Source organism: Cervus elaphus, chromosome 10 (assembly GCF_910594005.1).
Source record: "Cervus elaphus chromosome 10, mCerEla1.1, whole genome shotgun sequence".
NCBI lineage: Eukaryota > Metazoa > Chordata > Mammalia > Artiodactyla > Cervidae > Cervus > Cervus elaphus.
In genome coordinates, this window is record NC_057824.1 from 39889590 (window position 1) to 39911363 (window position 21774).

The 21774-nt window shown below is 44.7% G+C and overlaps 1 protein-coding gene across 3 annotated transcripts; it reads right to left on the reverse strand.

Moving 5' to 3' along the window:
• Window positions 1-2558: 2558 nt before the first annotated feature.
• LOC122701561 (eukaryotic translation initiation factor 3 subunit C) lies at window positions 2559-21366 on the reverse strand. Of its 3 annotated transcripts, none has more exons than XM_043914627.1 (21): window positions 21251-21366; window positions 21027-21157; window positions 19491-19556; window positions 19195-19384; window positions 18666-18791; window positions 18419-18473; window positions 17994-18100; window positions 17473-17600; window positions 11572-11731; window positions 11348-11451; window positions 10755-10896; window positions 10465-10590; window positions 10240-10333; window positions 9086-9276; window positions 8615-8839; window positions 4690-5053; window positions 3417-3576; window positions 3258-3323; window positions 3082-3169; window positions 2824-2986; window positions 2559-2725 (listed from the first exon to the last, which is right to left on the reverse strand). In XM_043914627.1, exons 2-21 carry the CDS (start codon window positions 21125-21127, stop codon window positions 2643-2645), a joined length of 2739 nt encoding a protein of 912 aa, XP_043770562.1. In that variant the 5' UTR covers window positions 21128-21157; window positions 21251-21366; the 3' UTR covers window positions 2559-2642. The 3 variants fall into 3 exon arrangements, with proteins under 3 accessions (XP_043770562.1, XP_043770561.1, XP_043770563.1); XM_043914626.1 differs by having other exon boundaries at window positions 21245-21366; XM_043914628.1 differs by having other exon boundaries at window positions 21260-21357.
• Between the last annotated feature and the right edge of the window lie 408 nt (window positions 21367-21774).

A 21774-nucleotide genomic window follows, 5' to 3' on the forward strand; every position in this document is an offset into this window, starting at 1 on the left:
AATCCTCAGGTTAACTTTTGGTGTTTTTTCCAATTTTTGGTTATAATCAATTGGAGATAGGCTGTAGTGGATTTAAATCTTGACCAGCAGGGACTTCCCTGGTAGTCCAGTGGTTAAGATTCTCTGCCTCCAATGCAAGAGACTCAGGTTAGATCCTTGGTCGAGGAGCTTAAGATCCCACATGCCACAGAACTTTTTCTTTGGTGTGCCCCACCCCTCCACCCCGCCAAAAAAAAAAAATCCTGACCAGCACCAGAAGCTGGGAAGCATCAGTTGAGAACTCATGAGTCTGTGTTTTATACACAATTTCACAAGAGCCACTTCTGTTTTCTATCTAAATTTGCTCAAACTAAAGCTAGAAGTTACATCAGAAAGCAGTGTGAACTGGAGCTTGTTTTCACAAAAATGTCTGTCTCAAATTCATAACAGGAAAATTTGTGAATCAGCTTAACTTTCACAAAAACTGCTTCATTCTTATTTCATCCAGATTTGTTTGAACATACTTTTGAGATATTTTTTTTTTGAAATCCAAAGTTACCACTATATCTAAACAAGTAGCAAAAATTACTAAATAAGAGAAACATCCAACCCAAGTTAAGATATAAAAAATGGTTTGTGGCGAACAGACTTTGAGTGAGTGAGTGAAGTCACTCAGTTGTGTCTGACTCTTTGTGACCCCATGGACTAATGTAGCCCACCAGGCTCCTCTGTCCATGGGATTCTCCAGGCAAGAATACCGGAGTGGGTTGCCATTTCCTTCTCCATGAGATGTTTCTAATTGGAGTTTCTTTTAATAAAAATTGTTTTTTAACCTCTAGGTTTGTCAAAATACTGCTGGCGTCTTAAAAACTTTTAAATCTGACCTTATTTTCGTAAGACTATTGTTTCAGCTAGATTTGTTCAAGTAACTCATCTTGGGAAATTTGATGAACTCTAGAAAATTTTAAGAAAAACTTGTCAATTTGAGCTTCTCACCAAAACTGAAGGGCATGCATTGGTAGAAGCCATGTTTTGTCTCCCTCCACAAGGGTAAGGCTGAGGCAAAACCATGTGGAACGTATGCTAGGCCTCTGCCAATAATGCCATGTGGTACAATTCCAAGAGGCACCAATCACTTTGTAGGACAGGTATTGGGACAAACCTGGTCCATGGACTGTTTTTGAACAGTTAGCCAAAAATGGATTTTACACGTTTGAACAGTTGCTCAAAAGAAAAAAGGTGTATGTGACAGATCATATAGGGCCTACAAAGTTTAAAATGTCTACCATCTAGCTCCAGACAGAAAAAGCTTTGACAACGCTGTTCCAGATTGGAAAATGGAAAGGTACCTCCTGGAAATGGACAACACAAAGGCTCTACCTTCTGCCCAAGGGTGCTAAGCTGGCCAAATTTAGCACAGGACAGCCTTGTCTATAGAGATAACTCTTCAGCCTTTCTCTCACCCTTTCTCCCTGGTTCTGCTACCTCTGTGGCCACAAGTCTCCCTGGCTTCCCTTTCACCTACCACTCCCATCTTGAGAGTTCAGTCATTAGCTCTCTCCTCCTCTATGCTGCCCATCCCAGAAATATAAGTACCACTAAGTACAGAGGTTAAGAGCTAGGATCACAGAGTCAAGTTGCCTCACTGTGCATCTATCTACCTCATTTCCTTGTTATGAGATTTCCAACAAATCACTTAATGTCAGTTCCCCAACTATAAAATAGGGTTATCGCTGGACTGTAAACTATTTTGTTTGAATCACTGTTTTGGAGTACCTATGTTATAGCAGCCTTAGCCTATAGTCTGATTAATATGCATTGTAAACACTTAACCTCCAACTGCTTTAGGTCCCAAAGGCACCTCAAACTCCACATTTATAAAACCAACCTCATTATAAAGCCCCCTCTGCATCCCCGCTCTTCTTGTATTTCTGAACAAAGACTAAATTGATAACAGGCCTATTATATTTATCCCCACACAGATTTAGACTAACTCTCCCATTTCCCTGCCTTGTGAACCACCACCCGTCTACCTGAAATGTCCATTACTATTGCTTCCATTATGCTGCCCCTGCCGTTTATGCCTCATTGTGCTGTGCTGTGCTTAGCTGCTCAGTCGTGTCTGACTCTTTGTGACCCCACGAACTGTAGCCTGCCAGGCTCCTCTGTCCAAGGAGATTCTCCAGGCAAGAATTATGGAGTGGGTTGCCATGCCCTCCTCCAGGGAATCTTCCCAACCCAGGGATCGAACCCAGGTCTCCCGCATTGCAGGCAGGTTCTTTACCGTTTGAGCCACCCGGGAAGCCCCTTTATGGCCCATAGTCACATCCTATTCAATACTTCCACCACCTTAAAAAAAAAAACTAAACCCTGTTATAACTTATCATGTTTTTACAAGTTTTTGCCAAATGTCAAAGAGCAGCAAGCTCATGAAGTCAGGAATATGCCCAAGTATACCCTGAATCTCAACCCCTGTGCCTGTCATGTGACAGAAACTTAGAAACATAATTAGCAAATAAATGCATCCCACATACCTCTGGTATCATGTGGACATGCAGGAACTACAATAACTCTAAACAGACCTTTAATGACAGACCTTTAATGCAGTGTGGTTGGACCTAAAGGGTGAATGGTCTAGGGCACTGGGGACAAAAGTCAGGTCATCAGTAGGCTGTCTGAGATTGCTGCTGGCGGTAGCCACCCCGGCGCATGTAGCCCTCATTTTTCCGGTAGCCATCTTTCTGGTCTGCAGGAGAGAGATGGGGAGGGGAAGTGGTGAGAGCCAGTGGAGGGGCAGGAAGGGGGCCAAGATCCTGAGAGCGAACAGGGGGTGGGAGCACTCACCTCGGAAGTAGCCACCATAGGTACCCTGCTTGTGGTCAAAGACCCGCTCATTGTTCTCCACTAGGCTGCCCAGCTTCTCTGCCAGCTGCAGGGCCAGGTTCTGCTGGGCGGTGGGCTCCGTGCGGTGCATCACCACAGTCTGCGTTGGCTGGTCCAGGGAGGCCTGACAGGAGGGAGGCAGAGCAAGGGTCAGATCAGTCTCCTCCATGCCGAACTCTCCATGACACCACCTGCCCTGGCGCCACCCCTGGCCCTCACCATCAACTCCTCGTTAATGATCATCTTGCTGATGATGGAGTGTACCGTTGGCAGGTCCAGCTCAAACATGTCGGACAGCGTCTCCATGCTGGGGAGCAAGAAGGCCCAGAGCGGGGAGCGATGAGAACCCGTGACCACAACCCGGGGCTCCTGTGCCTCCCCAGGGCCCATCCTACCTGATGGAGTCGTAGACACTGCTGTAGGTGAACAGGTAGGTCCGCAGCGACTCTTCCTGGATCTTCCTGTGGGGAGAAGGAAGAAAAGGGGGAGATTGTCAGAGAGAAGACCAACCGGTCTTGTCTTCTCTCCCCACCAGGATCTCACTCTCGGCTCACCTAACCAGCATGGTTCTGACTTTGTCGGCCTCTGGGAAAAGGTCCCACACTTTGCCGTTCATCTTCTCATTGATGATAAAACTGTGGCAGGTCTTCCAGTCGCCCATCTTCATGGCCTTGGAGGCAGCGACCACATGTTCCCTCATGGACTCAGGGGGGCCTGAAAGTTTGGGAATGAGGCAGGAACTAGGGAGACTTGGGACAAGGGCTCCTGTACCCACAAGCACTGTTTAAGGAGGAACCCAGGCCAGGAAAGCCAACAGCCAGACTGAGACTCTCCCTGCTCTCAGTTAAGTAGCCATGTGACTGTACAAGTCACTTAGTATCAGAATAAATTTATTTAGACTAAATCAGTCCATGACATGCCTCAGGGGATTGGTCAGTTCCCTGAAAATGTTGCCAAATTGCTGTGTGCACCCTTATGTACCTTTTCCTAGGAAAGGGTCCATAAATTTGATCAGATTCTTACAAGATTCACTGACCTAAAAAAAAGTCTAACATCCCAATTGTTCTCTACTTTTGGTTTCACTGCAGGCAATAGTAGAGAGAAGTGGGGAATGAACCAAGAAGCCCTAAGAGATGCTGGACACACAGATTTTCACTGGAAATTTTCCATTTAGAAAAAAAGCAAAGCACCACTACAGAGGCCAAACAAAATTTGCCTCAAGTGCACGTGCACTTAACATGACCACACACACATTCGGCAGAGGGCAAATGTGTAAGGGGACGTGGCTGTGGGCAGTGAGCCTGGCTCATTCACCAAGTCCTTCCATGCACCAGCCTCACAGGAAGGACGCAATTCAAATTCTTTTCCCAGTGAAATCGCAAAAACCTCTGTACTGAGTGACTGGATCTTTCAAAGTAATCAAAGGAGCCAATGCTAGACTCGTAATGCCCTGGGTCTAGTTAATTAGCTGAAAAACATGCATGAAAGAGGAAAATGTCAGAGAGACACATATCAGCTCTGTTTACCCCGGGTAAAGTCACTTTTGTGCCTCAGTTTCTTAATTAGGAAAAAGGGGGTCATAATAGTATCTACATCATAGGGTTATTACTAATGAAAAAAAATTAATTATTATTTATAAAACATCTAGCGCCAGGCAGTACTATCCAAGTTGACACTAATTTAAAAATATTGTTGCAATCAGGTCACAGAAAGTTTAAACCATCCTGTGGGAAAGTTACTCCCTTTAGCGTCTCTTAACCCTCTGATCACAAGTAGTGAAGGAGCAAACGCGCAGAGTCTGCCGCTGCACCAGAGCCCCCCACTCACCCAGCAAGGGCTGCCGCTCGCCCACCCGCAGCTGGTGATGGAACTGCTTGCTGATCATGCGTCGGCGGGCATCACTCTCGTGGGCGGCCATGTAGGGGATCTCCAGGAGCATGGCCGACACCAGGTAAACACATTCCAGCAGTTCCAGGTTTATGTGCAGGTGGAAGGGCACCTGCCGGCGCCGCTCCACCTTCTCCTGCTCCTGGTTGCGCTCCTGCAGGCTGCGCAGCAGCAGACCCTGGCCCAGCAGCTCCTTGGCCCGGCCGCTTGACTGGATGTCCAGCAGGGCGTTGTGCGCATCCTTGGTCAGGCCTTGGCGGAAGGCACAGATGCCCAGCTGCACCATGGTGCGGTTGTACAGGATCTAGGAGTGAAGGGCGATGCACTCAGAGGTGATGGCCACAGGCAATCGTCACACATACAACAGACGTCAAGGACTATGCTGTGGGCTAGGACAGACAGCAAAACAGACCAGGTCCTCCCTTTCCATGGAGTCTACGCTCTAGAAATAGGGGTGTGGAGGACAAAATAGCCATAATACACAGGTGGTGATTCATGCTAAGGAGAAAAATAAAGCAGAGGAGTTAAGAAGGGAGTTTGTGCGGTGGTAGCAGAGGTGGGAACTCGCAATTTTAAGTAGGGTAACTAGGGAAGGCCTCATTTTGAAGGTGATGTTTAAAAATAAAGACCTAATAGAAAAAGAGCAAGTCATGCAAATATCTGGGGGAAGAACATTTTAGAAAAAAGGAAAAGTAAGTGCAAAGGCCCCGTGGAAGAACTGTGCCAGACACATCCAAGGAACAAGGAGTTCCATACGGCTAGAGCTGGTAAAAGATGTGATCAGAAACAGGGCAAGTACAGGATCTTATGAACCATGTTAAGGATTTTAAGATGATAAACTACAGGAAAGTTTTGAGTAAATAAAGTGACATAATTTGACTTTATTAACAGGATTACCCTGGCTCTGTATTAATGACAGCCTGAGGAGATGTAAGGGCAGAAGCAGAGAGACCAGAAAGCTAACAGTGTCTTAGACCAGAGGGCAGGAGTGGAAATCATAATAAGTGATCAGATATGGATTTTCAACACAAATGCCTGGGGAATCAGATGTGGAATATGAGAAAAAAACAAGAATCAAGGATGACTCTCAAGGTTTCTGGCCTAGGCAATTGAAAATATGGACTTGTCAATAATTAAGATAACTTATACTGTAGGCAGCATAAGTACAGATTTTGGTAGAGGGGAAAGACCAACAAAAATATAAACATCAATATCAGTCATGAACTTAAATACAAAGCGCCTTAAAAAACACTAGCAAGCAGAATCCAGCAATATATGAAAGAGGTAATACAGCAAGACCAAGAAGGATGTATCTCAGGAAAGAAAGGCTGGTATAAAAATCTAAAATCATGGTTATTCACCATATAAACAGAATAATGGTGAAATAACTATGCATTATTTCCATAGATACAGGAAAAGATTTTAACAAAATTCAACACCTATTAAGGACAAAAATTCCCAGCCAACTAGGGCCAGAAGAGAACTTCATCAATCTGAGAATGTCTATCTACAAAAATACTACAGCTAACATTATTTTAAACGGTGAGATGTTCACTGCTTCCTTGCTAAGACTGGGAACAAGCCAAGATGGCTGCTGTCACTTCTATTCAGCCCTAAGTATTAGAGATTTGAACAATTATAATATGGTAAAAGAGAAATTAAAAACAAAGAAGTCATAAAGACTGGTACAGTAGTAAAACTGTTGCCGTGTGCAGACAACATGATTCAGTGAAAAGTCTTAAGTCATCTATAAAATACTAGACCCAATACTGTTGCCCCTCTGTGTCCATGGGGGATGGTTCCTGGATTCCCCACAGACACCAAAACCTGCAGATGCTCAAGTCTCTAACGTGAAATGACAGAGTATTTGTGTATTTATAGTGGGTGTGATCTCAGTTGTCTGATTCTTTGCAAGTCTATGGACTACAGCCCGCCAGGCTCCTCTGTCCATGGGATTTTTTTCAGGCAAAAATACTGGAGTGGGTTGTCATTTCCTCCTCCAGGGGATCTGCCCGACCAAGGGACTGAACCTGTGTCTCCTGCACTGGCAAGATGATTCTTTACTACTGAGCCACCTGGGAAATCCATATATATGGTACATCCTCCCAAATAATTTAAATCATCTCTAGATTATTTATAACAACTAATACAATGTAAGTGCTTTGTAAATATTACCAGTTAAGGCAAATTCTGGTTTTTTGGAACTTTCTGGATTTCCCTCCCACAATGTCTTCAATCTGCAGTTGGTTGAATCCTTGAATATAGAGGGCTAGACTAAAAGCGAATTTAGCAAAATGGCAGGATCCAAGGCCAAATGTAAAAAAAAGTAACTATTTTTAAATACCTGTAGATAACAATGAAAAAATAAAATTAAGAGGAGTTTCCTGGTGGTCCAGTATACACTGCCATGGCCCAGATTTAATCCTTGGTTGGGGAACTGAGATTCCACAAGCCATACAGCCAAACTAAAAAGTTTAATTAAATTAAAAATTACATTTATAAAAGCATCAAAAATCATAATTCTCAGGAATAAATTTTTAAAGGATGTGTAATATATCTGCAGTGAAAACCACAAGACACTGCAGACAAGTTGTAGAAATTAAATGAAGAGATAACATGTCAGATTGAAAGGTTCAAACTTGTTAAGGTGTCCATTCTCCCAAAATTGATTTACAGATTCAATATAATCTCAGCAGGTACTTTTGCAAATCGACAAGCTGATTCTGAAACTTATGTGGAAATGCAATGTCACAGAACATTCAAAGCATGCTTTAAAAAAAAGAAAGTCAGAGGAGTCATATGGCTTGACATCAAAGACTTACTCTAAAAGAACAGCAATCAAGACAGTATGGGACTGGCATAAGGAAAGAAAAAAATGAAGAAATGGAATAGAATAAAGAGCCCAAAAATACACTTAAAAGGTCATGTAGTTTTTCATATGGTTTTCCAAAGGCACCAAAGCAATACAATGGGGAAAGAATACAGTCTGACCCTGACTTCACACCATTTGCAAAAATCATAGATCTAAATGTGAAAGCTAAAACCATAAGAACTTCCAAAAAATAAAAAAAGAAGATCTTTATGAATTGCAAGTAAGCAAAGGTTTCTTTACACAGAACTCCCAAAATAATAACCGTAAGTGAAAAAAACTGATATTTTGACTACATACATTTAAAACACATGGTTAAAAAAGTGAACAGGAAAACCACAGACTGGAGAAAATATCTGGAAAACATTTATCTGAGAAAGGACTAATCTCCAGGATATATAAAGATTTCCTACAACTCAATAAGGTAAACAATCTTTCTAAAAAAGGGGTGGAGGAGTTGACGAGACATTTTATGAAAGAAATATAAAAGGCCAATAAACCTTAAAAAGTAGTCAATTTCAACAGTTATCAGGGAAATACAAACTGATATGAGATGCCATTAGATAACAACTACTGTGGCCAAAACTGAAAAGACCAACAACACTAAATATTGACAAAGTTGTTCAGCTGCTAAGTTGTTTCCTACTCTTTGCAACCCTATGGACGGCAGCCCTCCAGGCTCCTTTGTCCAATGGATTCTCCAGGCAAAAATACTAGAGTGGGTTGCCATTTCCTTCTTGATGGGATCTCCCCAACCCAGGGATCAAACCCCTTTCTCCTGCACTGGCATGTGGACTCTTTACCACTGTGCCACCTAGGAAGCCCCATGCAGGAGAACCAGAGAATGCTGACACCTGGGAAGAACCAAGTGTCTCCCTGTATCTGCATCAGCCAGACAAGAGGCTAATCCAACTGAGCCATCCTGCCTGAACAGAGAGAGAAGACAGGGGCCCAGCCTGGTCTTCCCAGGGCCAGAGTGCCTCCTTGCCATCTTACCTGGACTGGTGGGTCTGCATGCTGAATGTTGTCCTGCAAGTGGCTCATGAGCATGAGGTCCCGGGCCTGGTACCAGCGGGAGTGCAGGGCATGATGATAGATATGGCAGAGGATGGCACACGTGCGGATTCGGTCTGTGCGGTCCTTGGCATAGATGTACTTGCACAGTCTCTCCATTAGCACAGCTGAGTCCTCACCCTCATTTTCGGCCTGATCTTGCTCAGACTGGAGGGATGGGGTGGGGAGATATTGTTGGAGGAGGAGATACGGCAAAGATAACGGTTCTAAATGGCTCTGGCTTCAGCAACCAAAGACAAGACTCCATCCTGCCTCATCCGAGTCCCTCCGGGTTTCCGTCTCTGCTCCATCAGTCAATCCCCAGGCAACAGGAGATCTGCCATCAAGTCCCAACAGACGTGCAGAACCAACGGACACAGCCCCTGCCCTTGGGTGTCACAGCCGAGCACTCACCTTTGAGGAGCCCTCAGGCGGGGTAAGCTGCCGCTGATGAGCCTTGTAATCAAACTTGTAGTAGGTGTGGAGAATGCGCCTCAGGTAGATGCGGCAGATCTCCTCAGTGGTGCCCTTCTCCTCCAGGTAGCGCTGCACACGCTCAATGATGGCACACACCTGGGCCTCGTCCTTCAGGTGCTCCACGTACTCTGGCACGGAGAGCACCCACCCTCCGCTTAGCCAGGCACCCAGGCCTCCCCAACCATACGTCCCTCATCAACCCAATGACCTCTCCCTGTGTTTTCTGTACCCATCAGAAAAGTGCACCCATTGTGCGCTCAAAATACCATCCTCTCCTGGGACATGTTAAGCTCACTTTCCAAGCCTTCTGTCAGGCACTCTCTTCTGCTAACTCCTCCCGATTAACTCCTCGTCCTCCGCATTCCGCTCTCCCCTCAAAGGGGTCCTACCTACAGACGCTTTCTTCAAGAATTATTTCAAGCCAGCCACCACCTGGGTCATCCTCTATTACAGGCCCTGATCTGAATTTTTACATTATCTATAACTGACTGGTTCATTTTAAAAATTTATTTATTGGGCTGTTCTGGGTCTTAGGTGCATGTGGAATCTAGTTCCCCGACCATTTAAACCCAGAACCCCTACACTGAGAGTGTGGAGTCTTAGCCACTGAACCACCAGGGAAAACCATCTTTTTTTTTTTTTTTTATGGTAAAACTGCCTTTCTTTAGCACCGAAATGTAAGCTTCACGAGCATGAAAGCCATAGGCTTTCTCATTCATAGTTACACTATTTACTTGATGGGCATAGGTGGACACTCACATTTTACTGTGTAAATGTCCTGTATTTCTCCATCCTAGAGTCTAAGGCATCCAAGCCAAACAAGTCAAGTCAACAGAGATCATACCCCAATGGTTTTCAAAGTGGCAGATAGCATCACCACTTAGGAACATGCTATAAATACAAAATCTGAGGCCTCACCCAGACCTACTGAATCACAAGCTGTGGGAGTGGGATCTGATATCTTAAAGATATCGGTGTGGTGTGAATGCTGGGGTAAGGAAGGGCTGGCTTCCCAAACACTCTATGTACAATTCTTCGCTTTAACCCCTGTACTCTTCTTTCCACTGATGCCCACGCCTGCTCAGGCTCACCTTGGGAGTGAGGATCAGTGTTCTGCATTATTTTGGTAAATTCTTCATCCATTCGTTCCACCAGAGTTAAGATGCAGCCACGAACACGCAGTGGCTGAAGAGAAGGCAAAAGAGGAAATAAATTAGTCCAGATTCCAGTCTCAGCCTTCAATCCTTCTGTCTCCAAAGGGCCTTCCCAAAGCAGACAAAACACGCCTCCAGTTAGCTGCCAAATCCCCTCCTTACCTGGTCTGCATTATGCAGGTTCTCACTCTCTTCCAGAATGTTCTCTCCTACAAAGATGTTAGGGTTTGCAAACAGGATGTCCATCAGCTCATTGATGCAGTCCAGACACTTCTGCCACATCTCAGGCTGCCAAAAGAAAGCAGTCAAGGTGTGCATGTGGAATGAACAGATGCCTCCAAAGCACCTTTCCCCAGGAATCCAGGGGCCTTCCTCAGCCACTGAGTCCTGAGACATGAGGCCCCTTCCCACGACCCATCAGCTCCACCCTGGGATGCTAGTATCGCTCTTACCTTCATGTATGTGGCCAGGTTGGGGTTGTAGTCATAAAGAGAGGCAATGATGTTGAACTTGATCTTGACGATGACGCCCTCTCCTAGGTTGTTTTCAGAGGCAATCTGAACCAGCAGCTGCAGCAGCTCAATCTGGGCCGCACTGTAGAGGGGAGAGAATTGGGTGAGGAGGAGGAGACACATTAAAAAGCCTCATCTTGTCCTCTTCAGACAAGCAAGGCAACCTTATTTCCAACACCCACCCCCAGCCTCACCACCTGTACACTTGCTTCTCCTTCATAAATTTCAAAGAGAAATAGGAATAATGCAAACTACATCCTCTTTAGTCACTGAACAACTAAAGAAGGTGAGCATTACTCCCACTTTACAAATCGGGAAAGCCCCCAAAGGTTAAGTGGCTAATTTAAGGTCCAAGGGAATGCAACTAGCAGACAATGGACCAGGAGTACTCCAACTACTTCATTCCTTCTACTGTAGCCACACACAGATCTTCCCCAAAGAGCACTATTTCCCCACCAACCTCCACCTCCATTATCTCAGGAGAAAATGAGCTTTCACCCTGTCATCACAAAGCCCAGGCCCATGCATCTTACCGATCAGTTCCTTTCTTGCCTCGTGCCTGTAGGATCTCATTCAGTTTCTTGATGACAACAGCGTGGGTGATCTCAGTTCCCTTGGCAAACATTTTTGGCTTCTCCTAGATAACACACGTTATCATGAGCAGGCTGCCTTAACTTTTCTCCCGAATCCGACCTGGACAGCACCCGTATGCTCTCTCAGACTGGTTCCCCACTCATTTTAGTTCTAAAATCCTCACCTTAACGAGGGGCACTCCACCTCGGACTCTCTCCCACTCGCCACCCTCATTGTCTTCCTCCTCCTCATCTGGGCGCCTAGATTTCCTGTCATGCTTCTTCTTGGCTTTGTCCTCCCGTTTCTTCTCAGCCGCCTTCTTGTCCTCCTCTGTGGTGGGGGCCCTGCCAAGAAACCCAGGAGAAGATGAAAGATCAGCCCCCTCCACCTCTGAGGCATTTCCCTCCCACATACTTCTTTTTCTCCACCTAAACCTGGGTCCAAGTTACACTCTACAAGAATGACCTATGGTTAACTATAACCATCACAAGAGTAAGGACTACTAAGTAGCTCCATCTGTCAGGCTACTAACCAAGGTCTGTTACCATATCACACTAAAAAAATTATGCCATTAAGTTGTTTTTTCCCTCCCGCCATGCTGCACTGCTTGTGGTATCACGGTTCCCCAGCAGGCACTGAACCTGGGCCATGGCAGTCAGGGTGCTAAATCCCAACCATCTGACCACCAGGACTCCCTGTGCCTTCACTCTAAATAAAAGCTTACTGGTTTTCCTTCTGTACTACTGCAATCTTCTCTATGATAAAAATGCATTTCATAGGTAAAATCCTTTGCAAATATGCAAAGCATGTTCATTAAGCTGAAACTGTCGGGTCTGCATCACCCAAATCCAAAGCTCTGAGATCAAAGGACCCGCGTATGTGCCTGAGTGCTGCCACTTCAGTCGTATCCAACTCTTTGTGACCCTACAGACCACAGCCCACCAGGCTCCTCTGTCTCTGGCATTCTCTGGGCAAGAATACTGGGATGGGTTGCCACGCCCTCCTCCAGGGGATCTTCCAGAGAACCCACGTCTCTTACATCTCCTGCATTGACAGGGAGATTCTTTACCACAATGGGCCACGTGGGAAGCCCAGGACTTAATGCTATTTAAAAATCAAGGAAGAATTTAATCTTCCATGGCCTAAAGTTTTACTCTAAACCCTCAAGATACTGTGATTTACACATCAAAAACATGATGAACTCTCACCCTTTGAAATTCTAACTGAAAGACCTAAAATTTGACTTGACCTCTCCCCTATGACAGAATATACCTTGGTATATTCAAATCTTGTTAGCAATGATCAGAAATCTAACATTTCTGCACTCAGGTATACACTCAACACATACAAGCTACTTTTCTAGGACATTACCAGACACACCTCTAACTAAATACACAGCTAAGAAACTGATATGGTTAGACAGCAACACCGACTCAATGGACATGAATTTGAGCAAATGCTGGGAGATAATGCAGAATGGGGAGCCTGGTGTGCTGCCGTCCATGCGGTTGCAAGGAGTAGAACATGACTTAGCAAATGAACAACAGCAAAACTACACTGAAAAGGACCATTCCACACCCTCTTTACCACAACTCTTATCTAGAGCCCCTAAACATACACATACTAGATTTCCTCAGTTTGCACTTAAGAATTTCTACCCCAACTACAAATTCAAAAACACAAACACGTGATTTATAATTTACCTCCAGTATGGTCCAAAATAACAAATAATTTAACATTTTAGCCCCAAACTAACAAATTCCTTAAGTAAGAATTAACCCTAAATAGGGAATTCCCTGACAATCCAGCGGTTAGGACTCTGAGCTTATACTATAAAGTGCACGGGTTTGATCCCTGGCTGAGGAACTAAGATCCCCCAAGCCACGTGTCTCAGCTAAAAATTTTTAAAAAAGAAAAAGAATTAATCCAAAACAAAACTGGTTTCAAATACTGGTCAGTCAAGGTTACTAAATAAAGATGTGCCGTAAATAACAACTTACTGTACCTGGATAAATATTTTGGGAAAAAAATCAATTAAGAAAACAGCCTCTTGATTAAAAGTTCACTCAACTGATTCTTAATGACATTCTCCTAGACAGACTGAGCCTGATTAGAAAATTAGACTAAAGATCCTGAATGTGTATTCTATCTGTGATGGTCCTCATGTTTTCTGCCCCCAAACCCACTACCTAATATCCAGGTGCTTTAATGTTGCTAGACCAACGTTATTACCCTTATTACATCAAAGAGACTGAAGCTCTTGAGATTAAACCTGTTTATGCGCTTGTTTTGACCAAAAGATGAAAGCTGAGAAATTCTTTTGAGGGAAAGGGTATAGACTGGCTTAATATGGAGATGTTGAAAAAGGATGCTGGCAGATATTATAGGGGACAGCCTGTCATGTTTCTAGATAATCCACTAAGAATTGAAATCAACGCTTGCTGGCTTAGATAGCTAATGAGTTTACACACACACAAATGTGCAAACAAAATTCAATATTCCCACCGCTGTCTGTGGTTCTTCCCTTCTTTGTTCCTCTTTCTTATACAAATTCTCTTTTTGTCCTGGCTTGGAAATCAATCTTAAAAATTGGTCTACCTCATTATACAAGTAAAAGCAGTGTATCTGAATTATCCTTTAACACTACAAAACCAAAAGCTCTTAATGTCAATAAGGCCTTTAAGGATCCCACAATTAACCCAACCACTGACATTGAAATTTTAAATAAACCTAATCTTAAATTTTTTTTGGGGGGGAGGGGGGATCTCGGTGAGGTTAGGTATACAAAGTAAACTTTCAAAGGTTTAAAAAAAAATCTATCAAGGGTAATCTCTGAAGTGAAAAATTAATAAAGACAGGATTAATCTTAAAAAAAAAGGGGGGGGGGAGTGGGGCTTCCCTATAGCTCAGTTGGTAAAGAATCCACCTGCAAAGCAGGAGACCCTGGTTCTATTCCTGGGTCAGGAAGATTCGCTAGAGAAGGGAAAGGCTACCCACTCCAGTATTCTGGCCTGGAGAATTCCACGGACTGTATAGTCCTTGGGGTTGCAAAGAGATGGATACGACTGAGCCACTTTCACTTCACAATCTTAAAAATAGTTATTCTGAAAAATAATTTGGAAAGTCAAACCTCTCTTGGTTTTCGTTGAGGATTTTTAAATCTAAATTTCATGAAAGATACTGGTTTGTAGCTTTCTTTTCTTGTGATATCCTAAGTTTAACTTTAGAGTCCAACTTGTCTCCTCAGTCCAACTTGACTCCTGTGTGCCTTTGTGCAGCACACTGGCCCAAACAGTGGAGACGTCAATACCCAATTACTGAAAGACAGGCCCATAAAGGAAATACAAAAGCTATGAACCAATAATACGGGTGACAGTTCTATAGGATGTCAACAGGCATAAAAGATGAGTTTCACGGTAAAGCAAACTTAAGAGATGCTTAATAAAACAAAGTTAAGCAGATCAAATTTGCTTAACTGATGCATGGTTGTAAATCCTCTGAGAAGGGAATATGATACTGTGGTATAATAAGAAATATTTATTTGGTCTTTGTCCTCAGTTCCTGGCACAGAGCTCCTAAATCCCTTGGGATTTCCCAAGCAACAGGATCATCTTTCATTCTAATGAGGTTTTGGCAGGCTTCGAGAAAGGTTTCAGGATTGGGGCTGGTTGCCAGAAAGATCCAGGCATGATCAGAGGGTTGGAACTTACAGCCCCACCTTCTGACCACTGGGGAACAGGAGAGGGACTGGCAATGAAGCCCATGATTAATGGTCAACCATTTAAGCAATCATGGTCACATAATGATGCCTCCATAAAAATCCCTACATGACAGTCTGGATGGAGGCGTTCCTGGCTGGTGCTAGGAAGATGGTGCACTCAGAGAGGACATCAAAGTTCCACGCCCCTTCTCCCATATCCTGCCCTATGCAGTGCTTCCATTTGGCGGTTTCTGAGTTGTATCCTTTATAACAAGCAGGTAACAGTAAGTAAAGACCTTGATGCTGGGAAAGACTGAAGGCAAAAGGAAAAGAGGGCAGCAGAAGATGAGACGGTTGGATAGCATCACCGACTCAATGAACATGAACTTGAGCAAACTCCGGAGATAGTAGAGGACGGGGAAGACTGGAGAGCTGCAGTCCATGGGGCTGCAAAGAGTCAGACATGACTTAGCGACTAAACAAACAAAAACAACAGTTAAGTAAAGAGCTTTCCTGAGTTCCTGTGGGTTGATCTAGCAAATTACTGAACCTGAGGAAGGGGTTGTGAGAACTCTCTGAATTTAGAACTGGTTGGCCAGAAGTAGTCAACCTTGGGACTTAACAACTGGCATCTAAAGTGGTGGCAGTCTTGTGGGGTCTGTGCTAACTTTGGGGAGTTAGTGCCAGAACTGGAGTGAGTACTGAAAACCCATTTGGTGTCCAGAGAGTTGGAGAACTAACTGGTATGAGGAAAAAACTGACACATATTGGAGTCAGAAGTGTTGGGAATTTAAAAACCCACAGAGACACACCACACTCCCTGAACATGACCACAGCTGCCCCCTGGAGCACACAATGAAAAACGTTTCTCAGTAAAATGGCTATGTCTAAACCCTTGTAATGTCACAGAACTCCCTAACACCTGAAGCAACTAAACTCCAACTTTTGAAAGCAGAAAAGCAACCCTTAGAGCATCAGTATTCCTGCCAGTTATCACTGAGCTTGATACTTGACTCTTGTAGACTATGCAGGGATAGCTATCACCCTGAATTCAAAGGAGGAAGGAGAAAGATCAAAGAAAGTTAAGTGACTCACTCAAGTTGACAGCAACTAAAGTAGAATGGGCTAAGACCAGAATTCAAATCAGACTCTGCTCCCATTCTGTGACAGTACTAGTAAAATTCAGGAAGGCTTGCTGCAGTCTACATGCTGTATACTAAGTTCTCAGGAGGAGGGACAAGAGAAGCAACCATCACTGAGGACTCACCAACCCCGGTCCTGGGCTGTGGGGGTATATCACTCTGCTGTATTCTTGCAAGCATCCTTAAGACAGGGTCAGGTACCACCCCATTTTACAAATAAGAAAACTGAAGACTGGAAATGTCAAATAGTTTATCCAATATTACACAGTTATTCAGGGGCTTCCCTGGTAGTCCAGAGGTAAAGAATCTGCCTGCCAAGCAGGAGACACAAGTTCGATCTCTGGAGAAGAAAATGGCAACCCACCCTAGTATTCTTGCCTGGAGAATCCCCATGGACAGAGAAGCCTGGCAGGCTACAGTCCATAGGGTCGCAAAAGAGTTGGACATGACTTAGCAAGTAAACAACAATCAGCATCAAAGAAAGATAAAACAGTCCACAGGCAGTGAGCATTGCTGCGGTTAAACATCTGGACACTGGCGGCTTCAAATTCATCTGCAGGACTCATCAGCTTCATAACCTCAGCCAATTAATATATTTGACTTTGAGATCCCTCTGTTGGCCTCTACAACCTAAAAGGACTTCACAGGGGGAGAGGTAACATAGGGGCAGAGGAATAAGAGGTACAAACTACTTTGTTTTTGTGGCTGAGTCACTATGTCTGACTCTTTGCGACCCCAAGGACTGTAGCGTGCCAGGTTCCCCTGTCCTCCACTACTTCCTGGAGTTTGCTGAAATTCCACTGAGTTGGTGATGCTATCTAACCATCTCATCCTCTGCTGCCCAGGTATAAAATAAGCTACATACTGTATAACACCGGGACAAGAGCAAATATTTTATACTCTATTATAAAGGGAATATAACTCTTAAAAGAGAAGTCATTGCAATCAGAAGCCCACACACTGCAACCAGAGAGTAGGCCCTGCTCGCCAGAACTAGCGAAAGCACATGAGCAGCAACAAAGACCCAGTGCAGCCAAAAATAAATAGATTAAAAAAAAAATTTATGAATCACTGTATTGTACACCTGTAACTTATATACTATATAGCAACTATACTTCAATAAAACATGTTTCAATGTAAAAATAAATAAAAATTAAAACTGAAATGGAAAATAAATAAATGGGACTCCAGAAAGGCTTCCTGTCCTTTCCCCTGTAGCCTGAAGTACCAATACTTTTCTTACTTTTTAAGGAATCTTGAGGCCAGCACAGTCTGTTTCCCTTCTTCCTCTTCTGAGTCTGAATCAGAAGACGTGGAACTTGTATCCCAAGCTTCTGAATCTTCTGAATCTTCTGAGTCCTCATCTTCATCCTTAAAAGAAAAGATCAGAAGACAGACAATGGGAAGACTGACTGGTGGTGTCTCTGCTCTCCCTGCCGACCTGTGTTCTAAAGATTCTTAGGAGCAGAATGAGTGGTTCAATCTGGACAGTAAGAGCTGGACTGGACAACCAAGACCCAGAGGGAAGTGGTGACTTGCTCCAGGGACACACAGCTCCCTAGAGGCAGAGCTGGGACCAGAATCTAGTTGTCCTGATTCCAAGTCACTCTGTGCTCTAAACGAAAAGGAAACCTGTTCCAAGACCATACTCAGCTAATCCCCACCCCTCCCAACTCTAGGCCCTATGAGTCTATTCTTCTCCCCAGAGACCCAAGCAAGGTCCACAGCAAGCAAACCACCCCTTAGTGTAACCCTGGCTCGAACCTCCTTTTTGAGGAACTTTCGACTCTCCCCAGAAGGGGCTTCTGATTTCTTCTTTAGAAAAGCTGCAGCAGTGACTCCGTCGTCATCCTCATCCTCATCTGAAGAGCCTGGTAGGGAAGGGGAGAGAGGAAAAAACCAGAATGGTGAAGAGGTGAATGGCAACCAAGAAAACCCCAAATTTTAGATCTCCTTGTGCTTTGCGCTCAATCGCATTAGACTTTTGGTGACCAGGCAGGCTCCTCTGTCCATGGGATTTCCCAGGCACGAAGTCTAGAGTTGGTTGCCATTTCCTTCTCCAGCGGATCTTCCCAACCAACAGATTGAACCCGCATCTCCTGCACTGCAGGGAGATTCTTTACTGCTAAGCCACCAGGAAAGCCCTTTTGACCTCCTAACCAGTTGCAATTAAGGGTTTTCTCACTCACCTTCTGAATCCTCCTCATTCTTCTCAGCATCTTCATCTGCAGACTGCTCAGGGTTCTTGACAGAGGGAGATGAGAAAATTAAAGATGCCTGCCAGCCACTACTCCATCCCACCCTCTCCACTCCACAGAGCTGTCATCACGATCCCTTCCCCAGTCACACACTTCAGATGTACAAATGGCTTTTTTTGTCTCGGTCATGGGGGCCACTGTCCTCACAGTTTAAGAAGTCTCCCTCTAGCACCCCCACCTGCTTGTAATTTGTAATATGAGACTCAAAATCTCGGTTGTATTTTCGGATCTTCTGGCGCAGAGTGCTCAGGGCCTTGGCATTATTCTTGTTCATCTTCTTCTTCCCTTCTTTATCTTCCCATAGCTGAAGGAAAGAACAGGGAAGAAAAAGAGAATGGAGATCTGAAATTAAGTAATCTTCTCTCAACTTCAGGCTTCACATTGTTGAGTATTGCTATCTATATACATCTAAACTACTTAATAACTGCACATGTTAACTTATGTTGCTTAAAGACCCCTTATGTATGTATCGCTACAAAAAGTACAAAACCACAAGTAAAAAAGTAATACAAGAATAAGTATGATTAAAACTCTTAGCCTAAAAAAGTCCCTCTCCTGGCTTCATCCCCCCTATTTCTTACATTCTGGGAAACACTGAGTATCTGACCAACAACTCAAGAGGAGACATGATCTCTGGATATGGGGTAAGGCACAGTTCCAGGTCCACAGTCCCCTTGGGGATCCCCCAGCAACCACAGGAATCACACCTCATTAAGATAGTCCTCCAGGTCAGCTAGGATCCGGATATAGAACCGGGGGACACCTTCCTTGTCCACAATGCTCTTAGCCTTCCCATATGCTTTTCCCAGGAGCTCAAACTCTTCCAGGCACTTGGTGACATCCCGAATCTTCATGGCATTACGGATGGTCCGGATAAGGTTGGTCAGTTCCTCAAACCTGGTTTGAGAGCCCAATACCACATTGGACGTGCCCACCATCACCAACCAGAAAACCCAACACTGCCCCAGAGACTCCCCATCACCCAGCCTCCCCAAGGCTTCACCTTTTATCCTTGGCACTTCGGACAACTCTCTTGGTATCTTCTTCATCCTCACTCAGCAACAATGGCCTATTTGAAATGAACAGAGACTATTAACTTCTGTTCCTAACTCCACTCTTTCCAAATGATCTCTCTTTTCCTCCTCCAGTGGAACTGAATAACTTAGGCCCATTCCTACCCACCCCCATCCTGTTTCACTCTTCCTCTTCATTGCCTCATCATATAGAACTCAATCTTTTTAGCTTACTTGAAGTGAGGGTGTTTGTCAAATGTTGTAACTCATACAAGGATGAGGACGACTGTCTCCATCCTCAAACATAAACAAACGAAGGTGCTTATTTACTGTGTCAAAAAAATTATGTGAAGACACAGGTCACTGAGAATTACTAAAAGTCAAGAGAAAAGGTACTTTACCACCTAGAATGAATGGAAAAGGTGTTCTAATCAAAGAGGAAACCTGTTCTAGGTTTCCTAGAACAGAAGAGGAAACCGAACTAGGTCCTGGAAAGCAATGTTTCCCACAGTGTGAGAGGACAAGGAAAGAGCCTCAATGGCTTTGACACCTCCATTTCGTTATTTTTCTTTAATAATTAAAAATCAGACCACAGACAGAATTCAGCTGATAACAATCTCTCTTTTCTTTCCACCTTATTAACTTTTCCAATTATTTCCTATTTTATAACAAGTAATGTGATTTTCCACTTGTGACACAGATATGAAACTATATTCATATGGATATATGTAGACTCTTTTTCATCTTTAAAAATGACTTTTATTCTGAAACAAGACTCTGAAGTGGTAATGTATATATATTCTTAAGCACAGGTATACGACAAAAATAAGGAAGGTGGCATGTATGACGTTAGTTTGAGGAACAAATTTCAATGTTTCCAAGGGAGAAAATCTCTCATTTGCAGAGATGGGAGACGAGTACTTAAATGGAGATAAACAACAGGAGGGGGATTCTCTGGTGGTTCAGAGGCAAAGAATCCGCCCGCTAACACAGGAGATGCAGGTTCCATCCCTGGGGTGGGAAGATCCCTGGAGAAGGAAATGGCAATCCACTCCAGTATTCTTGCCTGGAGAATCCCATGGACAAGAGGAGCCCAGTGGGCTACAGCCCATGGGGTGGCAAAGAGAGTCCCGATAGGACTTAGAGACTAAACAACAGGAAAATACTAATAGATGTTTAAGGACCTCAGAATCACATCAAGGAACTCCCAAACATCAAGCAAGTATTAGGGGTTTCTTACTCATGCAACAGATTTAGCCAGTGGGAAATCTCTTCTCGTGACTCTATCCTTTGCCTGGTGGGAGGATTCCCACAATTCACAGCACCCTAAGCGTTACGATCTCCACCCCCCAACCCAACACTGTTTCAGAACCTTAAACTCTCAACATCCTTAGAACCCGCTCTCACCGCCCCCACTTCCATTCCCCTTTCCTCTCGCGTATACGCGGCCTTCCACACCCTGCTGAACCCTGCAAGCTCCGCCCCGCCTACCCAGAGTGGTCCCCATGGCCTAGGCCCTCACTCACTGTTTGCCGTAGTTACCCCCGACAGGTTTGGTGACGAGCTCCTCCCCGGACAGGGACGACTCAGACTCGCTGTCCGAACCGGTCGTAAAAAACCGCGACATGGCGACGGCGCTGAGCGGCTGCGGCCGGACCTGTGGGAGAGACCCAAAGTCACGGGCTCCGAGAAGGGGACGAGGCCGCCATCTCCAGACCCCCACCCTTACCGTCCCCACACATACGCTAACCCTGCTCCCCTTTTCCGAAGCACGAGGCTCAAAAAGTACGCAGCAGCTGAGCTCCCAAGTCACACTGCTTAACCTAAGCAGCGGAAACGCGGCGAGAAGGCGGGACTTTGCGTCACTTCCGGGAGTCGCCGACGGACTATACTGTGTGACTACAAGTCCCAGTGGCCCTTGCGCCACGCAGGCCCTGATGTAATTCTGGCCAAACACGCGTTCTACAAACACCCGGATCCTACAGCGCTTCAGTAAGTACAGTCGCTCAGTCGTGTCCTACTCTTTGCGACCCCAGGGACTGCGGCACGCCAGGCTTCCCTGTTCATCACCAACTCCCGGAGCTTGTTCAAACTCATGTCCATCGAGTCGGTGATGCCATCCAACCATCTCATCCTCTGTTGTCCCCTTCTCCTCCTGCCTTCAATCTTTCCCAGCATCAGGGTCTTTTCCAGTGAGTCAGTTCTTCATATCAGGTGGCCAAAGTATTGGAGCTTCAGCTTCAGCATCAGTCCTTCCAATGAATATTCAGGACT

Excerpts from the sequence above, each read along its gene's own strand:
- LOC122701561 (XM_043914627.1), bottom strand. The coding sequence starts at position 21,127 with ATGTCGCGGTTTTTTACGACCGGTTCGGACAGCGAGTCTGAGTCGTCC. Across the intron at positions 18,474-18,665 it reads ATATTACAAATTACAAGCAG|AACCCTGAGCAGTCTGCAGA; the intron begins GTGGGGGTGCTA and ends CCCTCTGTCAAG. Across the intron at positions 5,054-8,614 it reads ATGCAGACCCACCAGTCCAG|ATCCTGTACAACCGCACCAT; the intron begins GTAAGATGGCAA and ends CTTCACTCCTAG.